Genomic DNA, 21438 nt, shown 5'->3' on the forward strand with positions numbered 1-21438 from the left:
TAATAATTTACATTACCAGTTTAATACTTTGAATACAAATTATCTCGCCCATATGCTGTGCTGACAAACATAAAAATGGAGTAATCAAAGCTGTAATAGCACTACAGCAAAAAGACATAAAATGCCACTAGAAGGCTTAGGATAAATTATTGCCTGCACACGCTAGCTCTATGGCTCCCTGGTGCCAGTGGATGCATTGCAATTTCTCCCTCAGACTTTGCGTTTGGGCTCGAGGACTGGTGCCGTACCGGGAGCAGCGCCTCGGCTTCTGCCTAACAAAGAGGAGGAAAGGAAAAAGCTCGGACCCGTTTGATAAACGCCGCAATTTCAATTCTGCCCTGGCGGTTTCCATGGGCTGCGAAGAAAATATAGCCCTCTTACTCGCAGGGAGCCCCTTCTTCCTCCGGCAGGGTTATTTGCATGTATTATAAACAGCAGTGTTGGCTTGCCATCTTCAGGCAGCGCGAACGCACTGCACAGCATCCCCGCGCACCCCCGGTGCTGCCGGTGGCTCGGAGCTCCTTCCCAAATAAATCACCAGCGGGGGGGCTCCGGCAGCACCAAGACCCTCACCGAAGGCAGGGGAGCGGGGCAGCTCGTCCCCTGGGGCCCCGGCACGGCGAGGGCTTTCGCTGCCCGTGCAGGGGAGCGTGTCCGTGTCTCCGGCTCCGCAAAGAAGTTTTGGGCAGATCAGGACCACGGAAACATCCCCGTCCTCATCTGGAGCAGGATTTTCAGCACAAAAGGCTTTATGAGACTCACAAAGCGTGGCATCTAGTTCTGCACGTGAGGTAAGTATTTCTCCATTTTTGTGTTTCGTTCCCCATCTGGGTGCTGACCATCCCCATGCACCTGGGCGTGCAGCATCTCCATCCCACGCCTTCAGGTATGGCAACGCGGCCGCCTCCTCCGCATGGTTTGTAACAGATCTGCAGCATCCGACGGGAAAAGCCCCAAAATTTGTTGCTGTGAATGCATTTTTCTGCAAGCTTCTCTGATATGACAGCTCCAGGACCTTCCTTCAAGCCCCACTTGGTTGTTCTGGAGATCTTTGCGTATTTTCATGCTTTAATAATGTCTTTAAAGCTGCTGCTGGAAAGGCTGAATAAATTCATCCCAGGTCTTTCCTTTGGGGGAAGCAAAACCAAGCCAAGCCCCAAGACCACAGCCTGGGGCCGGGGATGCCAGCTTTCGGCAGGGCTCCCACCACAGCACAGGCAGCACTGGAGCCTGGTTTTGTTGCACATGCAGCCTCTTTTTCCATCTGCATCTTCCTTTTTTTTTTTAAGGACTCTGCATCCAAGGCCACCACGTGGCCATGTTATTGTTAGCAGTGATTTCTATTTCCATAGCTCCGGGAGGCAGAGATCAGAGTCCTGCTGGGCTGAACGCCGCACGTACCGTAACAAAAAGGCAGTCGCGGTGCCAAACAACTTCCAGCCTTCTTCTTAATGTAAGGAACGCAGAATTAAGATTGCCATAGCAACATTTTGCTCATATTGCACGTATAGATATGACTTGTCAGTCTTATATATATATATGTGTGTGTGTGTATATATATATATATATATATATCTGCGTAATGTGTGTATACAAACCCTAAATATCTCTGGCACCTTTTTCTGCTGTTGGGTTGATGCCTTGTGTGTTACAGCTCTCGGTGCTCTTCCCCCGCTGATCCCCGCCACGTCCAGGCTTTCTGTCCTCCTGGCCTCTGCGTTTCCATCCGCTGTTTTCAAGCAAGCCAGCCGCCAGGAACGGGATCAGTGCCCGTGTGCTCCTATCGAAGCTTTCACCCAGCAATTTGCAGAGGGCTGCAGAGCTCCCTGCCTGTAACTGGCGGCCCAAAGCACCGCGCTTCGTAGGAGGAAACATCTCGGATGGCTGCTGGAGCCGAGCAGGCTATTTCCCGTAATGAGGACGAAGAAAACGAGCCTTCGCCAATGGGGTGACTGAGCCCCTCGCTGCAGGCAGGGAGGTGCTGTTGGTGTGTCATTAAGACATTTCTTGCACCATGGCTGGTGGTGAGGGTGTCAGTGCCCAGAGCTCTAAACCAGCCCTTTTGCTGGGGCTGAAGCACAGCCAGGGTATAATCTCAGCTCCTTTTTCTGAATGCAGCTGGTGGGGAACTGGGGGAGACCCTGGTGTGTCCAAAAGCTGCCCTCCAGCCGTCCCCTAAATGGGGCAGGACCGCGGGCTTGTGGCTGGGAGGAAGAAAGGGCAGAGTAAGGGAGAGAGGGGCTGAGAGCCACGGGGACCAGCAGGAGGCACCCCGCAGCATCCCTGCCTGCGGGAGGACAGGGGCAGGAGGACAAACAGGGACATTGTGCCCTCTCCCCTCCTCTCCTTGATTTACTGTCCTGCTGTGGGACACCGAACACCTTGAGTAACTCGTGTGCTGTTGGGCAATGTAGGAGGGAAGCTTTTCTCAGAAAATAAAACCCTCAAAATTCTTGTTGGCCACAAAATACGTCAACTGTATCTGAACCTTCCCGGCCTGACAAAATGGGGTGAAATGGCTTTGGCTGAGGCCATACGAATCACGTGCACAGTTCGGCCTGTGTCATACAAACCATCCTGCTAACAAAAGCCTTTTCAGCAAAGGGGGGCTCTGATGCTCCGTCCCACAGCACCATTGCCCCTGTCACTGTGTACTCAGAGTCCCGAAGGAATACAAAGTTTTCCTTCTTTCCCTTGCCATTTACTGCAGTTTTGGGTAGCTGGGCTGAATGAGCAGGCTTTTCAGGTGCCAAACAAAAAAGCCCATTCTGGGGCAGCGAAGTGTGCGCACTGCACGGGGCTGGGGCCATGGGGACGAAGCAGGAGGCGGCTGGACACGAGGCTGGTGCTTTGTCCTGAGTTTCTGTGGCATAAATAGACTTGTCTGTGCGTCCGTCTCTCCTGCAGAGGCCGTTCTGGGTTTCCCAGCCTGGTATTGCTGGATTCGACCCCTTCCTGGGGGTGCACAAGGGCCAGTAATTATTTTGGTAAGCACGAAGAGCTCCCTTGAGCCAGCCAAGGGAAATGGATATGTCGCTGCCACTAAGCAGGCTCAGCCAAAAGGACAAGATAAATCGGCCCTAAATATGCCAAACAGCATAGTGGTATTTGTGGAGAACAACCATTATCTTTGTATAGTTGACAAAAGTTAATTGTCTCTTTTGCACTGACAAAAATCAGCGTAGCAGTCAGCCTGTCCCCATGTAGGGGGAAAAAAAAATCCTTCATTTATAAGCAATTCATTAAGCAGCATTAAAGCTGTCTCTGAAGACAAAATAATCTTTTTAAAGAGGACTCAAGGTACTGAGAAGGAAGATTAATGCCTCGGCTACTTTTCAATTATGCAGGTTTTCAGTTGTTAGGGTATACCTGGATTAACTCTTCCTGAGCTGAGCACCTTGGCAGGCGCCGTGCCGTACCGACGGGCGATGCTCTGCACCTAAAAATAAAAAATAAATAAAAGGTTTGGGAGTATTTTGCACCAATTGCACTCTGTTTGGTCCTGGTGTTTGTGCCTGTAACCTCACCTCTGTGCCACAGGAGACAAGAAGCTCTGGTTGCTGACCTTAATTCAGTTTCCTTCTCCGGTGATCGTATGAGCGGTCCCTGCACAACCAAACGAGCCTGAATTCTTCCAGCACTCTGCAGGTATTTTTTCTTCAGCATGATTTACGTCAGAGTTTCTGGCACTGTGTAATTAGAAAAGGTCTCATTGATACCTCCACCATCATTTCTTTCCTTGCCGTTGCTTCCTCGAGTGCCAGACTTTTCTTAATTGAAGCAGCGACGAGTTCATTTAGCAGGAAGGTGGGAGGAAGCAGCCTGAGAACGATTCATCTAAATCACCCCGCCGATGCAAACAGTTGCTCACTACATCTATCATAATTTCTTCCAAGTGTCGTACGAGAGATTAGTCACCGTAACCATGCAGATGCACGCACGTGCCTGGCAGAGCTACCCAGACCTGCTCGTCTAGGGCAGCTGCAGAAAAAGACTGCTTCGTGCAGGTGTCAGTTTTGCACCAAAAGAAAGGCCTTTTTAAAAAAAATTATTTTGGAAATGGGACTCCCGGCACTTCACACTGCTATGCCAGCAGATATTTTTAGGTGTGAGGCCAAAATCGTTGTTGGGCAGATTTGGGGCTCCTGTGGGTGCCCTTGCCTGGGGCAGCACCCCCATGAGAAGCACCCCTGCCCTGTAGCTGGGGGGAAGCAGTGGGGTTCAGCCTTAATTTTCTTCCAGTTATTCAGCAATCAGCTGATAACCAGTTGATATCAATAGGCAAAACCCCACCAGACGCCCCAGCTCAGCAATCTCCTTGCTGTGGGGCTGGAGGGCAGTGCCAAAAGAAGATAATCCTCCTGGGTATGGGTTTGCCAGGGCTCCTAAAAGCCTCCCCAGCCAGAGGAGAAGTGATGGCATTGTGCACATCCCTGCAAAGTGCTCAGAAAGGCAACGGCTTTTCCCTGCACTTCGGACACCACCTTCATTATTTTCAACCTGCATATGAACTCCAGGTCCCCTGAAGCCACATCCTGGCTCTCCACATCTAAAATATGTCTGAAAGTGACTTAAAAGTGGTGAAAACGGCACCAGACCAGAACAGAATGAAGGCAAAATTGACGAAGGATGCATCCACTTGAGCTGCTCCCAAACTGCAGGAAGGTTCTGAAAGCAAACTGGGAAGAAGTCTGCGAAGAAAACTATTTGGTTTAGATGGAAAGCAAAATATTTGCTAAACTGTATAGAATTCAGTGCAAGTTCGCCCACAGGGCCAAGCTTCAAGCTGAAATACTGTATTTGACAATTTGAAAATGCACTGTTTTGATTGTTATGATAAAAATAAAATAAAATAAAATAAAATAAAATTAAATAAAGTAAAGTAAAGTAAAATAAAACAAAACATTTTGTTTCAAAATGGAGTGCTCTCAAGCCTCTGTTAAAGGCAGCTTAAGGCAGCCTGGCTCAGCCAAGGCCGGAGTGCAGGAGCGGGGCTGGCTCAGGGTGCAGCACAGCCTGGCTGGGGCACCCCTGGGTGCTGCTGGGCTCCGGCTGAGCCTCACTGCTGATGGGGATGTGATGGGGATGGGATGGAGAGGGGATGAGGATGGGGATGGGGTGGGATGGGATGGGGATGGGGATGGGGATGGGGATGGGGATGGGGATGGGGATGTTGATGGGGATGGGGATGGGGATGGGGATGGGGATGGGATGGGGATGTTGATGGGGATGGGGATGTTGATGGGGATGGGGATGGGGATGGGGATGGGGATGGGGATGGGGATGGGGATGGGGATGGGGATGGGGATGGGATGGGGATGGGGATGGGGATGGGGATGGGGATGAGGATGGGATGGGGATGGGACGGAACGGAACAGGACAGAATATAATAGAATAGCTGGAAGGGACTTCAAAGGCCAACAGGTCCACCTGCCTGACCTGGGGGCTAACCAAAAGTAAACCCATGTTCCGTAGGGCACCCCGGGGGGGTGACCCCCCCCGAGCCCCGCACCGGGCGGGCTCCCCGCCGCTGCCCCCCGCCACCGCGCGGTGTCGCCATCCGACAGCGCTGCCGCCTGCCCCCCCCCCCCCCCCCAGCCCCTCCCCGCCCCGCCCCGGGCCCCGGCACCGCCCGGGGGTGGGGGCGACGGGACCCCCCCCCCCCTCCAAAAAAATAAAAATAAAAAAAAAATCCCCCCCCGCAAAAGCCCCGCAGTAACGGGAGCTGCGCATGGAGAGGCAGGGGGGGAACGGGAGCTGCCGGCCGGGGCCGGGGGGGGGACAGGCGGTGGCCAGGGCTAACAGCGGGCTGGCGGCCGTGCTGATCGTCACCATCGTGGTGGACGTGCTGGGCAATGCCCTGGTCATCCTCTCGGTGCTGAGGAACAAGAAGCTCCGCAACGCCGGTGAGTGGGGGGGGACCCGGGGGGAGCGGGGGGACGGGGCGCGGGGAGGTCCCGGGGTGTCCCCCGCTGGGTACCGGTGTCCTGGCAGCCGGCAGGGAGGGCTGGGGTCTGCCGTCAGAGGTGGGTTATTTCGGCAAAGGCTGGGAAAAAATTCCCCAGGAATTGCTCCGGAGGGAGTTTCAGGTGGTGCTGCTCGGAGGTACCGCAGGGCGCGTTGCGTTAGGGGTGCTCGGGCCGCTTTTACAGGCGAAGGCGTAAAGTGACCCGTCCTGTTACAGCTCAGTAAATGGTTTGGATGAAATGTTCTCCGGTGTTTATAACGTGGGGGAGAAAGTTGTGAGTGTTGTGGAGATGCTGATCTCTCTCTGTGTACCTCACTCTTCTGTTAATACGGAGTAACTCAACAGAGTACAGTAAAAGTAGCCCTTTACTACAGGATAAGTAGTAAAACTGGGTGAGCCCGATGGGACAACACCCCCGCCTCCTTGCCCCCGCTCTTTGATTGATTTATTAACAAAGCGTGGCCCGTAGGACACTCATCACATAAACGTGCTGCTTTCTGTTAGCTTTGCTTTAAAATGGGAGCACTGTGAGCTTGTGATCAGAAGGAAAAATAGATACCCCCTTGTTTTTCACCCCAGGGTAACTGGTGGTGTGTGTTCTCTGGCTGAGAAGTGCAGCAGGCAGATTGGAAGCCATTTAGCTGCCTTTACCACCTGTCTAATTGTTATCACTTGGATGCATTGCAAGTCTTATTAAGCCTGCCTCCTCTGCAAGTTAAAAGTTGCTATGAAGTGAAGGAGAACTACCTCCCCTTTGGGTTATAGCAGCGATATTTTCTAAGTACCGGTCAGGAGCCAGTTGCCAAACACATTTCCAGGCTTTGGTTCATGCGTTCAAGGCTCAGCACACTTGAAAGGTCGAGGGTGGTGGGCAAAGGCTCTGGAAATGCAGTTTTCTACCTCTCCTGAACTCTCTGCAAACGCAGGCACGCAGCCAAAACGTGCACGCCTTGAAAGCCCACGTCTTGCACGCGTGCTGCCCTGCAGAAAGCTGCTCCTGCTGCCTGCTGGCTCCTTTTCCTCGGTAGCAGCATCGTCCGCTCAGGGAGCCGAAACCTCTGTAGGGGCAGTCAGTGGGGTTACAACTTTAATTAGGTCACCAGGCCCAGCTGGTTTTAATCCCCTTGCTGTACTCTGGGTATGTTGCTGTGAGGCTGTCACACTGGCCCAAACCCAACGCAGAAGTCCGCACACATCATGTCAGCACAGATACCTGTGTCAGCCAGATGCCTGGTCTGGGAAGAAGCAGCGGAGCGGCCTGACAGGCCCTCCTCCCATACAGCTGTGCTGGCCAGCACTAATCGCGTTCCCGTCTCCTCACACTTTGCTGCTTTGCCTTTCCCTGGCTCTGCGGGACCGCAGCCGGGGTTATCGGCCTGCGCTTCCCAGGTCAGCCGGGCTGAAACGTTGGCACGCTGCGAGCTTTGTGTTTGCTCAAGGGGGGGGTTATTTATTGTTCTGAGACCTCTGGAACTTCCTGCGTGCCCTGTGACATGTTTCTTTTCTCAGAGTCAGTGTTAGGGAGCTCCTTTGTGCATGTTCACGTTTTCCAGTTTTGCAGATGTGGAAAACGTTTAGTCGTGCTGAATGCCTTTCCCACTTGCTTCTGGAATTCGGAGAACTTGGTTGTACCTGAAATGTAAGTCATCCTTATCTGCAAAGAGAAAAATAAATGCTTATACTTTCTACATCTGCTGTATCAGGACAGATAATTTCCCTGCACTTTCTTTTAGTGTCAGCCTATTGTATCGATAGATCATTGCTTTTTTCCTGACATATGTTGCCATTATTTTTTGTGATACCGTTTAGCTTTCTTTATAAAATAATTTGCTTTCTAGCTACTCATAGTGGATTTTCTATTCATTACTCATTTCTTAATTCGTCTCCTGTCTTAATTCTTTAGCAAAATAAACTTTTTCTGAATATAGTACTGCTTTTCTGGAAGGAGGAGGGCTCTACTGAGGTATCTTTAAACATCTCCCACTGCCACATTTGTATATATTTAGGTGTTTTCTTTCAGTTATTTTTGTCTGATTGTTTCTAGTTTGGGGAGATGGACCTCTCAGAGGCGTCGCATTGGACCACGTTCAGTTTTCATATCTCAGGTGCAGCTGGGAACTGCGATTGGTTTCCTCCCAGCTCCTGCAGGATTTCCTTGTCCTGGAAAGCTATTGACTGTATGTAGGTGTTTTGAGATGATTTTTTTTTTTTTTTAGCACCACAAACCCTCCAGCATCTGCCACAAGCCTGAAACGACATCGTTTCTTTCTGTACATTGTGGGTAGCTGCCTAAGGAGCTGCTCATCTGTTCTGCCGGTTCATTCCTCTGTAGCAAACTCCCACCGGGGCTTCTGATATATCCTGACCCTCTGGAGTGCCAGAGGATCTGACGTGGGGATTGTGGCTCTCTGGGAGAGCCAGGGAAATGTCACATTGGCCAGGGAACTGCAGGAGGACTGCTGGGACTCCACGTGGAAGGGTGACACCTGGCACCCCCCTCATAAACAGGGATGCCATCAAAGGTGTGAGCTGCTCAAAAATGTCCTTGCTGTTGGTGGGGAACAGCCCATGACAGCATTTCCTTTTAGCTTCGTTATCGACTTGCTCAGCTGGACAGTGATGAATTTACCATGTCGAGCTGGCTGCCGGCGATGCTCCTGTGCCATCAGCCACAAACGTGGATGCAGCACCGGGGCTGCTCCAGGGAGGGCTGGCACAGGCCTGGCATGACCGACGTGGTCCTGCTGCTCCTTGGCGTGGTGAAGCTGGGGCAAGTGGTGTGTTTGGGTAGTGGGACGTGTCCCAGTGCACCCAGTGGGCTCAGGGGGCTGGTGTACTGGTGGGGATGTGGTGGTCCCTGCTGGGGACCCTTGGCATGCTGTCCCGGTGTTGTGCCACGGGCACGCACAGTCCCTGCAGAAGTTCCTGGGCTGAAGACTTCTGTAATTGTGGCCTGCTGGCTGGAGGTTTTAGGTTTCTTCCAGTTGGGTGAAGACCCTTATCTCCAGCCGTGCGTGTGCTTAACACAGGCTTTTGCTGCATGCTGGTGCAGGTGTCCACACAGCTACCCTCAAATTAGTTAAAACAAAGTTCCTCTGATTAGGAAAACCTACGCCAGACTCGTCTCCATCTCTTGGAGACTCCACTCGCTGAACTTTGCTTTCTGGTTTTGAGGCCACGAAGGAAGGGTATTTCTACATGGCTGCCTGCAGACAAGCATCCTGTTTTTGTGCACGGGTGCAAGCGCTCCTGCAAAGGTGCTGGGCACCAGCACTGTGCCTTCTCCTTCTCCTCTGTGCTGCTGTCAAGCCGTGCTTTCCCACGAAACGCCACCTCGGCTGTGCCCAGGCTCTGCACAGCAGGAGAAACTCAGCCAAGTTGTTCGTGTGCCAAGCAAAATCCCAGCCTGCCTCCCTGGGAGGGCTGCCCTGCACGCCCCGCAGCAACAACAAGCCAGGCTGGCCAGGGCTGGGTGCTGCTGAAAGATTTGGAGGGACAAACACTGGCTTTGGTAATAGCAAATGATGAATGGCCTCGCTGACAGTCCTGCCGCACGAGCCGGGACCTGTTTCAGGAAGAGGGAAGGTGGGCATACATGCTCTGTTTACTTTTTTTTTTTCTGTCTCCATTTTCTTTGCACTTTGTTTGCTTTTCTTTCTCCATTCTGCATGGGTGATGTTTAATCTCGTCCAAGTCCAGGCAGAGAGCAGCAGGAGGAGGACAGGACCGTCCTGGGGGCTGCCTGGCAGGGACAAGGCTGTGCCCCAGGGCTGCTCTTGGATGAAAGCACAGAGGAAAACTTGTGCCATGGTTTTCCCATGTGTAACCATTCCCATTCCTGAAGTCAGAGCTGTGGTGGTGACACTGGGTGCTGCTGGCTGCCACCACCCAGCCTCAAAGAAGAGTCCATCCAGAGGGGCTGTGACCAGCTGGAGGGAACACCTAGGTGGGAAAAGCAGGGTTTTCCGTGCAGGGCAGAGAGGGGGGTGAAACAGGCGTTGCCCCACCTTATTAGGACAATAGGCTAATTAGCTAATGAGAGGAGTCTTCCCAATGTGGCTGTACCCTTGGAAGATGTTAAAGTATTGCTCAATCCCAAACTACACAAAGCCTCTGTGATTAGTGTGGGAGCAAGGAATAACCAGCGACTGAACACCAGCATTGTGTCCCGCAGCACAGGCACAGCCTTCTCCTCCTTCTCTTAAAAAGAATATATTTGCTTTGGAATAAATTATACAGAAATGGAAACGGAGCAGTGGGCAAGCAACAAATAGGGCTTGCAAAGGATTGGAGTGTTTCTGCCTTTCCGTGGAGGCGTCTGCCCTTCTTCCCTTACATTTTGGCTGCAGTTCTCTCCTTCATGCTTCCTTTTTTGAGATAAATTTCTCCCAGAACTGGCTGAGTTTCTTCTGACTGATCGTTAACCTTATAAAACCAATTGCTGTCGCTGGGGCATTCGCATCACATTGATAAGCCAGTGTTTCACGTTTTTGTCTCACCTTTGAAAGTGATCCTTTCCTACTGGCCGGCAGACAGCAGCCTGCAGCATCGTGGATTTACCTAATTCAGTGCAGATCCGGATTCATTTACTCAGGTCAGAAAACCTCCCTGAATAGGGAGCAGCACAGACCATAGAGAGCCGAGCACTTGTTGACTTGTTGGCCTTGTTCTCCAGTCTTATTCCTCATCTAATCAGCAAAGCAGGGCGACCAGAGGGTGGCCTTTCGTGTAAATGATGGCACCTTAAGGAAGTGCAATGTGGAAATACTTACATCTGGGAGAAGGAACAGCACGCACCCCCAAATGAAGGGCTCTAGCAGCCGCACACAGCACGAAAACTCAACTTGGCTTGTGGGGATGAGCTGTAAAAATTCGGAGGTGAAGTAGGAGGAGCTGCTTGCACAGCCACGTGCATCACAGATGTGGCAGCTGGCTTTTGCTCAGCATCCAACACCTTCGGGCAGAAACTCTGGGAGAGTTTCAGTAGGAAAAGTGTATTGTGATTACACAGCGGTTAAAAATGTATTGTTTCTTGTCAGTAGTGTATCTGCCAAACCCGTAAAGGCTTTTTTCTCCTCTTCCTTGGCTATTTTTGGTTAAGACCTGCTTTGCAACAAAGTCGGTAAAGACAGGCTTTTACTTTAGAAAATATTGCAAATTAATGGGCAAGGCCGGAGGTATTTCATTGATGGCACTGTAGGGGAAGCCCAATTCTGATTTTATCTGCAGAAATTCCACAATTTTGCAGCGCCGCCTGGCAGACTTCCTCCTGATTTTAGAATGGGTCTGAGTGGAAAGCTCTGCTCGAATATGGACTTGAGCTTGGTGTTGCCTGTGAACTCTCTTGAGATCTTAAAGTGCACATAGAGGTGCTAAGAGTTTAGAAGAAATGTAGTTACATATCACCGTAGTTAGTGTTTTAATTCATATATCTGCTCTGAATAAAACTTTTCCAAAAGCTTCTGTCTAAATTTAAATTGATTGTCTCTAGCAACCAGCCACTAATACTGAGCAAAATGTGCTGAGCATGCGAAACAAGCGTGGATATTAAGCCACGAATAAATCGTTGGTTCAGATCAGCTTCCGCTAACGATAGGGCCCATTTAAAGAAAATGTACCATGTAATTCAAAGTGTTTCAGAATTAATAATAATAATTACATTCTTAATCACCAGGAGGCAATGTTTCTTTCCCTTGCAGCTGAAGAAACCTTAGCAATGCAGGATTTACACTTCTCTAGGTGTAAGCCTCTAATTTCTCCCAAGCAATCGTATCAGACACATGCTGTTGTGCGGGATTATTCCCCCCTGCCAAATGGGGAAAATCAAGGATTGCAAATTTAGTTTGTTTATTGCTTCAGGAAGGGGGTGGGTTTGAGTCCTATTTCTGCAGCAAGGTTTTCTTTAGTTTCTGGAGAGCACTTGGGCAGCAAGCAGGAAGCTGACATTTTCTCACCTGATGCCTTGTATAGTGAATAAAACTTGGGTTGTTCTCTCTATATAACAGAGGCTTTACTTTAGGTGAGGTGTGCATCTGGTCTGGGTAGCAGGGCATCTTCAGGTACTGGTGGCTTCTCCCACCAGTTTGTCACCAGCAGGAGCCTCGACATGCAGCTGTCACCCAGGCAGCATCATTATGGCTTTCATGGAGATTCCTGAGCTTACCACCAAGTTAGGCTTCTGTGATTCAGGCTTATCTTGGAGGAGACTTGTAAAGATTTGTCCAATCCGTAAGGGTGTGTTTTCCATGAATACATCCTATTTTCTGGCCGTCGTTCAAGCCTGGGCTCTGTCTTGTGACCATCACAGCACCTTCCCTCCCTGCCTGGCCTCAGCCGCTGCTTCCGCACATGCCTTCTTCTCCCATGAGGTCCTATAACTTGGTAAGTGAAAGCTTTGTGCATCAACTGCCTCGTAAAATTTCCTTGCGTATTTACTGGAGTAGTGCTCAAAAATGAGTGCTCTCACTAGAGAAGCGACTGTGTTGTATTGATATTACATGTGAGCGTGGAGCGCTTGGCTGTGCGTCAGGAGGAGTGCTCCCCCAAGGCACATTATCGCAATGGAGCCCAGTAAATGTTTTCTTGAACTTCTCCGTGCAGCAGCTGCTGCTGCAGTTGCTGGCAATGGGACAGGAGAAGAGATGACCCTCAGATCTACTCTCATCCTGAGAGCATGCATGAACCCCCCCGGTCTCCATATGGTGAGAGGAAATGTCACCTTACCAGGCCTCTGTGGAGTTGTTGAGCATGGTAAGTGTTGAGCTTATTTCCTTCTCTTTCTGAACACTTCTTAATTTTTGTGGTACTCACAAAGTCCAAGACATTATTTCTATAGAGAAGTAAAAATCCATGAAACTTAAGAAAAATTAAAACAATCAAAATGTTGGCTTTTTACAGCTTCTCCAAGACAGCATGTATTGCAGTCCCTCACCTTAGGGCTCAATGTCATTTCTGTAACTTGATATGTTGGAAATGCTATTTGCATTCACCCACTGTAGATGTATACAAATATATTTCCAATCAAGAGAAAAAATTTAAGCTGAGGGAGAATTTAAGGTTACTTTATGGGCAAGTACCTTCTGTAGTTTTGATTTTGTATGGTGCTCGGTGCTCTTTCTCCTCTTAAAACTTGAAAACAGGGCAACGCGTGCCTTGGGATGTGATGAGCAGGGTTTTGAAGAAGAGGAAAGTCGAGAAACAAGAGCTTAACTTGTGATGTTGCCTGCCCACCCTCGTTAAATACATCTGTCCAACCCAGCTTTCAAAGTGATGCTCCCGATGTTGTTGCCGCAGAAGTGGTGAGATGAGTCGTGCCAGGACCAGCCCTGTTGGGAACAAACCAGTTAGCAAAGAAGGCAGGAGGGGAGTCTTACCAAGGAAGTGCAGGGGCAGTGGGTTTGGCCTCAGCTGTGTCTGGCTGTTCCTTGTCCTCTGCTGAAATATAAGGGAAAGCAGCAAGGGCTTTCTTGGAACAGTAGGGAGAGGAAGGATGATCTAAACTGTGGGATGTAGATTTATGGATCTCATAATAGGGCTCATGTTTGCAAATGTTTTTGTGCTTTTCCTAGTGAGAAACAGCAGTCCAATTCTGTCCTCCCTAAGAGAAGGATCATTTATGCTCTCAGCATGGATGCTATTTCCAATTTTCCACAACCTTTCAGTGTCTTAACAGTCGCTTGTGAAGATAGTGTGTTTATTTATTTTTCTTGATAAGGGTGTGTGGTGTCCGCCTGTTAAGGGCTCTGTGTATCTCGGGGAAATGAGTGTAGGTAGGTAATCATTTGCATGATATCATGTGCTGGAGTTGAAGTCTGTGTAATTATGTAAAAGATTGAAAACGCTGTGAGCTATAGAACTGAAGAAGTTTGTGGTTTCTAACCTGGACTTTATCCAGTATCTAGTTTTGTCTTGGATGTTACGTGGGTAATGAAATATATTTTGCATTATGTCATTCCAGTTTCCAAAATACATCTCCAGAGCACTGGTAAACTCTGAATTCTGTTTTACCTTGGAATGGGGATTGGAAGATTTCTCGGATGCTTTTATGATGAGCGTTAATTATACATGTATCATTTTTAGGCTCTCGAATCTGTATCCCCGTGATGTTTGTGTAACTGTTGCGGCAGCTACAAATATTGATGTAAACACCAGGCCACATCCATGGAAAACAATCTGTAAATCACCAGGAGACTGCAACACACACTGAAGTAAGGCTTTGCTCCCCTGGCCTTTACATAGCATCAGCACAACCATTACCTTCCCAACGCCTTCTCGCTTTTTGGACGGGAACTGCTCTTCACAGCACAGGGAGATGCAGAAGTGTGTGGTTTACGACCTGCTGCCTGTCCCCAGGGAGGTCCCGCAGATTCAGTGAGAGCTGGCTTCATCTCCCGTGACACAGCAGCCGTAAGCTGAGGGGAAAATGGAAAACTGTGTGAATGCTGGTTTTAATGGCTAATGGGGAATGCAGATGTGGCGTTCTGCCCTTCCCTGTGTCCCCAGGGGCAGGGTCGAGCCCTCTGCTGCTGACGACACGGGTCTTGCCTTGTGCCTGGAAAGTGTCAGACGTGGAAGGCGAGCTGGGCTTTTTGGGTCCCCTGAGCATCCCCTGCGTAGCCTCAGCCACCTTCAGCTTCATCAAGAAAGCAAAAAAGCTTGAAATTGCAGTGAAATACGCTGCTCCTGCTGTGTTCATCCAAAAATTCCTGGCTGGTGCCAGCACGCCTGTGAGAAACGAGCAGCGAGAGCCCACGCGTGCCCCTCTGCCAACCTTCCCGTAGTCGGGTTTCTAAATCACAGAGTTTCTCTTTTTTTCTTGGATGGATTAACACGGATCCAGATCCAACAAGCAGTCGGCCTTCAGTGGCCTGGTAAATCGTCCTTAATTTTCTGGAATAGGTTAATTTCATTTAGGCGAGGGGAGGCAAAAAGAGCAGGCTTTCGGGGCAATGCCAAGTCAGAAGATTAAGTCAGCGTTAAATTCATTAGTAAGCCAATCTATCTGTGTTGGCTAACACTATCTCAGCCTCTTTGTCTTGCTTTTTCTTTCTTGGATGGCAGTTTAGGTAACCCACAACCTTGCTGCAGTATTGCGGCATTATACAGTGGTTGCTCCACTGAAATCCAGGTTTACTGCCCTCTGAACGTTTTTTTCAGCAGATTTAGTTTAGTTTTTGTTGAGCATCGAAATGAGGCCGGTTTTCCCAGAGGCTGGTTCTGCATTGTGTCCGTAAGAACTTGTCCCGTGGTCTGTGGTTTTGTAAAAACTGAACGCCCTGCTTTCCCAAAAAACTTAGGGTCACCCTATACCTTTTTAATGAGCACAATCACTCAAAATATCCCTGCTCTGCTGGGGACCAGTTTCTATTGTGTGGAAAGCTTTTTTATTTTTTTAATGAGTCATCCACTTTCCTGTACAAAGGGAATGAAGCTGGCCTTCGGTAACAAAAATTATTGGGGAAAGGCAGGCAGTGCGATCAGACAGACTCAAGGAGACTGAGGTGAAAAAAGACAAGTAGTGCTGATATCCTGAGGTTTACCTACTGCCTTCACCACCTGCCCACTAAGGAAATTCAGAAAACTTGATGCTGCCCCCTCATGCTGTGGGATAATCTGCGGCTGCCTGGCAGCTTAGGTATTTAATTCCTTTGCTTTTTCAGTGTTTGTTTTGGACCTGATTGAAGCACAGAGCTCCCAGCCCCTTCTGGAAATCAGCATCCTTCAGGCAAAACCTCCCACTTGACTTGCAGGATACTTTTCAGTCCCAAGCACATGCCATAGTTAATGCTGCAGACCCATCAGCATCCTTTTCTCCAAGTTGAATGCTTGCAGGTTTTTTAAGCAGTATTGTAACACCAAGTGAGTAATGGGGAAATTCGTCCTGGTAAGATTTATGACTTTAATATTGGGGGGCTCCAGTTGATACCAGATTAATGTATTCCTAAGGTTCTAGCAACCACCTGGGAATTAACAGTTACCTTTCAATCTGAAATCTTTGCCCAGGCCTCGTATCACATCTGCACTAATGACTCAGTCTTCATAAGAGGTTGAATTTCTTTGTGTGGTCTTTTGAAACTAAATATGAAAGGGGAAAGATGGCCCTTAATTTTAATAAGTTCCCATTTGGCTTAACAGCTGCTGTGAGCTCTGTCTTGTCTTTCTGGCTGCATTTGCCACTTTGGCGGTGTGTTTCGGGCTGTCAGACCCTTACAGGGTTCTAATGAAGCACGAGACTTCTTTTTCTTTTCCCCACAGCTGTTATTTGTCATTTGATATAAATCTGCCTCGTTACAGCCTCATTTCTGAATAAATGATAAAAGGGCAGTTAGCGTAAGAAGGCAGCGCTGGCATGAGAGCTCCTGCCTTGCAGCTGATACAGAAGAAGCTGTCGCTCTCCTTTTAAAGGCTGTGCTATGTAGCTGAATTTGGGAAAGACTTTGTACTCCTGAGGGAGACCAAAGCAGACCTCTTCCCCTGTTCTGCCCTTCACTTCTGTCTCGTCCCAATTAGCAGCCGCAGTCCAAGCCCCTGGTGCCAAGATGCGTCTGCTTTTGGGGTGGTGAAGTCAATGTGCTCCTGGGGCGCATCTGCCCACCCTGGAGCTGGGGCACACGATGGCCAGGGCACTGTGACGTGCTGGCTGAGGTGCTCCAGCCCCATGCTCCTGCCTGGGGAGGCTCCTGGGTGTTGAGGCTGGAGCCTATTGCAAGGGCTGGGCTCCTCCCTGTGTGTACAGCCATTACTGAAGCTCTGAACCCCAGTTCCTTCGAGCTCTGATGTTGCAAATCACTCCCTGGGTTCCTTACAACATCCACAGACACATGACTGGGGTATTTCAGTCTGCTGGAAGCTTCACGCGGTGTGGAGGACAGTCCTGCTGGGCTGAAGATGACCTGGCTTGTGGGATTTTGCTTGAGCTGCCGAGATGCAGAAGCCTCTGTACTAAGCCCAGGCTTTGTTTCATCCTGATGTAGCTCCTTAAATATTCTGTCACTCTGGAGCTTGTCAATGAACAAAAATACTTCATTGAGGACAGCTAACAACATGGGATTTCAGCAATGAAAGGGAAAATGAGTGAATCCTGCTAAGCAGAGGAAACGGAGGTTTACAAACAGTTCTGAAGGGACCGGGAGGCAGGAAGTCGTATCTCACGCTGGATAAATGACAGCTCTTTAAAAATGCTGTCAGTAGATAAGCAAAGCCTAGGAGCGGGGGAGAGGGCTTTTTGGAAATGGCATAGAGTGAGTGAGGTTGTTTTTATTTATTTATTTATTTTTAAAATTAGGAATCTTGACCATTTCTCTTCTCTTTGGAGAGAGAGCCTCCTTGGCTTGGCTCCTCCAAGCCTCCTTGGCCTGTGATGGGAGTCATAAGGCTGAAGCTTCACGCTACCGCTTTGAAGCACCGTGATGTGGGTGTTAAGCAGTTTCAGAGAGAAGAAATCCCTGTGATTTATTTCTTGCTGAGAAAGCTTCAATGGAGATAAAGGCAAAGGGCAGAAAAGTTTAAGGATACACTTAAAAGCCCCATCACTTGATGGTTATTATGCAATTGTAAAGTAGGTCTGCCTTAGCATTACAGTCCAGAAAGTAGGACTTGGGGTATTTCAGGATGAGGCAACCTCAGTTTCACATGGATGGCTTTATTTTGTTTATTTCCAGCATCTTTTATTTATTTATATATTTATTTTTTCCTTTCTGGGGGCAAAATGTTGTTTGTTTAAGACAGAAAACAGTGGTATTCTTGTGCTGGAAGCTGTCAATAGCAGAGGTGTCTGCTCAGTTGTGCTCCACAAGTGCAAGATCTCCCACTTACCATGCCAGTTTCTCTGCCTAGAGGTGTGGCTACTTACTTTGGGAGGTTCTTCCAGTAATTTAGGTCTCATAGGCCCATGTAATCTTATCCTCATTCACCCATTTGGATACTATCACCATTAAAGTTCCTATTGAGGTCAGTGTTAGAGCACCCCCATTTAAACCATGGGCTTATGTTGGAACACATTTAGTGTGGACTTTGCTGCAAAAACTGCCTTTCTCTTGTAATATTCCCATACATTGCACCTCAAAGATGATTAAATGTCAGAAGTCATTCGGAAAAACAAACAAACAAACAAAAACCCACAAAAAAAAAAAAACCAAAAAAACAGAAGCAAACGTCCTCATACAATTCACTTGGGACTCCCATTTCCAAGAGCTTCTCGTACCGTCAATAGCTCCTTGTTGCCTGTCCTGTACCCAGACTAGATACGAGGTCTGTAAGTCCTGTGGAATATCTAAAGTAAAGATTTTGCTGATGTTCTGGGAAACATTGGTTTTTGGACTCATTTCTGGGAAAATTAAAAAGGTCCTTTAGGGCTTGCTTTTTTATTATTTTTTTTATTTGAGGTAATTTTTTCCAGTATCGTGATTATTGTTGTTGAATCAACTTCAATTGTTTGCACTGGATTTTTGCCAGCACAATTGTATCAGCGTCTCTGCAGTGTTCCCAGGTGAAAGTAACTCTCTGTTTCTGATGGGATTAGTAGATAGTTGTGAATGAACCAGAAGGTCCAGGACAGATTTTCTTTCACTTTCTGGTCTCCTACTTACATGCAGGGCTTCTTTCACAGTTGGCATCGCCGTGGCCAAGCCAACAAATGATGGGTCTCTCTTTCTCTGTCTGTAATGCAGGGAATATCACTCCCGTTCCTAGCATATTGTGAAGGTCAGATGAACAGTAATTCAGGTAGCTCAGCCTTTTTCCTTGCTGGGAAAGGGAACAGCTTTCTTTAGACTAACTGAGAATGGGAAAAGCAGACATGCTGTCTCTAGACAGACAATCCCATTTCAGCATCCCTGAGCTGAGGACAGACGCTTGGAGCACAGACGCTTTCTCTTAGCGTGTGTACCAAGCCTAACTCTTTTCTGTTATGTAAAACTCTTCTATTATTTTTCCTCCAGTTATTGATTTAGGCTTTGTTACTTCATAAGTTGATTGCGTTTTTTGTCTAAAAATGGCCTTTATGGCAAGTGAATCATTTTGATGTTAATCGCTTGTTCTTGTTGGACACAGCGCTAGAGGCGTGATGCTGCCAGGATCAGTATGTGTTAGAGGTCTGTCTCGAGCCTCTGTTAGAAAGTGAGGTTGAATTTGGGGCAGCGTTTTGTGTTGTGCTGATCTGTGACCAGACTGAGCTTTTTCTCTGTTGCCTAAATTCAGCTTGCTCTCTCCTGAAGTTGGGAACTGTACGATACTGCTTGGTTTCAGGGCGCTTTGCAAACCAGTTAATAAATGCTAGGCTTGGAGTTAACATGGGCTGGTAGAGCTTATCTGTGCTTGTGCATCCTAGTGTGTCAGGGTAAACGTAAGGGCATCAGCCTGCATAGGAACGGGCTGCTTAGTCACGCAGTACCGCTCGGCAGTGATTTCGGTCAGAAACGGAGGGCAGTGAGCTGTTGGTTTATGGTCCTTGCAGGCTGAGGCGCTGCAGCCAGCACCGCGCGGGCTCAGCTGGTGCTGGCAGAGATGCTGAGGCTTGTGGCGTAAACCAGAGGGTGGCAGAGAGGGCCTCCTGCCTCCCACACCTCCCTCCATCGGCCTTGCTGCGGTGCCCTGCGAAGGCTGCGAGGTGCAGGCGGTGTTCCCAAATTTGTCTTTACCCGAAGCATTTGGAAGGGATGCACGGAGGAACCAGGCTTCTAAGCTGATAACCAGACAAGGTTGCTGTTAGTACTTATTCTGCATATATTAAGAGCCAGATCAAGATGATCATGTCTTCCTCCTCTTTTACTAGCAGAACCTATTGCCGTAGCTGCATCCGGGCAAAACATCACAGTAACAAGAGTTAAGTTTAGAAATCCAGAGGAACAGCAGCACTGGAGTTTTTCCTCATGCAAAAGGCCAAAACTTCAATGAAAACACTGGAAGAAATCATTAAAAGGCACATAAATGAACAGAAAATGTTATTTTCTAAAAGTTTAAAAACTGTTGGAGCTAGGTAAAATGTCAAATTTTACATAGTTTCCTCTTTCTTTTAAAATATCTTTAAATAATCTTTTCAGGAAGGCATGTCTGAGCTGAGCAGGATGTATTAGGATTCATATGGAGTAAGAGGGTGAAGATTTTGAGGCAGTGTTTCTATGGGATGGTCTGAAAGCTTCTTTTATTTTTTAATATTTCTGAAACTCTGAAAATGAGGGTGTTGCTCTTCACTGGTACCAAAAGAGGAACACCCCTTTCTAAAGGTCCAGAAGACGAGGGAACAACTCATTTTATTCAGTCGAGAACCAACGTCCACCTCCCATCTGCGACACACCAAGGAAAAAAGTGCCCGTTTCCATTGTTTCCAATATAATGGTAAGCGATAAAAGGAGAGATAGGAAATCATGTGAGCACGGCCGCTCGTATTTCCAGCCCGTTTCCACAGGCTCGTGAGCTCGGACACGGCTTTGAAGCTGGCTGGCCGTAGCCAAATGAAAGTTGTGAGTCTCTGGAGTGTAAACATTGCAATGATTGCCCTTCGCCGCACGCAATTAGAGCAGCTGAAGGCATGGCTCAGATATGCTTTTGACAGCAATACAGTTAAAGGTTGTGACCTAAAAGCACATCTAAAACCCAGCCCTCTGCCAGCACTGCAAGTAATTCCTTTCTCCAACCAGCGGACAAAATAATACATGGAGCGTAAAAAAATGAATGTGATGGAAGTGCCTGGGAGCGGGTCCTTTCTACCTCAGTAAGTACTGCGAGGGTTTTCTCCTCCTGCTGGAGCAAGCCTTTCCCACAGATCCAGAGGGAAAGGAGGTTTTTGTTCAGCCATGGTGATGCACCGAGGGGCCGGCTGATGAGGCTTGCAGTCATGATGCCAAAGTGATGCTGAAACACCTTGGCCTTGCTCCTCATGGCTGCCATGGATGCCAAGGCAGGAGAGCACCAAGCACCCACAGCTTTCCTTCTGGGAACGACACCAGCGCTACTGGTGATGCTCATACTGAGCACACTGCTGCTCTCTGGCATCACTATTGTGCTAAGAGAGACATTTGCCAGGAAAAAGTTCAATGGTGGTGGAGTTTTTATGCTTTTGTCTAGGACCTTCATTGTGTCCTTACACTGGATATTTCCACATTCCCTAACCTTACGTTCTAAGCGTGCTGTGGGCTGGAGATACCTCCTCTCCTGGCTGTTTGTTGCCAGCAGGATCATTTTATGCAGCACAGCTGGAATTTGAGAGCTGCTGGCAGCCTGACTGTGCTGTCCGATCGACTGCCGGAGACCGCACTGTGTCCCATCCTGGTGGAGCAACGATATTGGATAATTGATTGTTTTTTTCTCTTTCTCTGGTTTACTCCTGTCTTTGAATAGGCTTCCTAAATACACGTATAAAATCATCAGTTAGAATTTGTGGATTGATGAACTAAACAACAGATCTTTTATTTTTTTCCTGATGCCTGGACCTCAGGGAGAGCGTCCCTGATTTTGAGTTGTCAAACACTTTC

At 48.5% G+C, this 21438-nt stretch overlaps 1 protein-coding gene across 3 annotated transcripts in view; it reads left to right on the forward strand.

The window, feature by feature from the left end:
- Nucleotides 1–5640: 5640 nt before the first annotated feature.
- The window catches only part of GPR50 (G protein-coupled receptor 50), a 119279-nt gene continuing 103481 nt past the window's right edge, over nucleotides 5641–21438 (forward strand). For 2 of the 3 annotated variants that reach the window (XM_080554034.1, XM_080554035.1), the window contains exon 1: nucleotides 8031–12718. In XM_080554034.1, coding sequence (XP_080410160.1) covers nucleotides 12529–12718 — 190 coding nt within the window. In that variant the 5' untranslated portion in view covers nucleotides 8031–12528. Of the gene's footprint in view, nucleotides 5907–8030; nucleotides 12719–21438 lie in introns of those variants that run through there. The other variant, XM_080554036.1, reaches the window with a different exon arrangement.

Source organism: Anser brachyrhynchus (assembly GCF_964034855.1).
Source record: "Anser brachyrhynchus genome assembly, chromosome: 13".
Taxonomy (NCBI): domain Eukaryota; kingdom Metazoa; phylum Chordata; class Aves; order Anseriformes; family Anatidae; genus Anser; species Anser brachyrhynchus.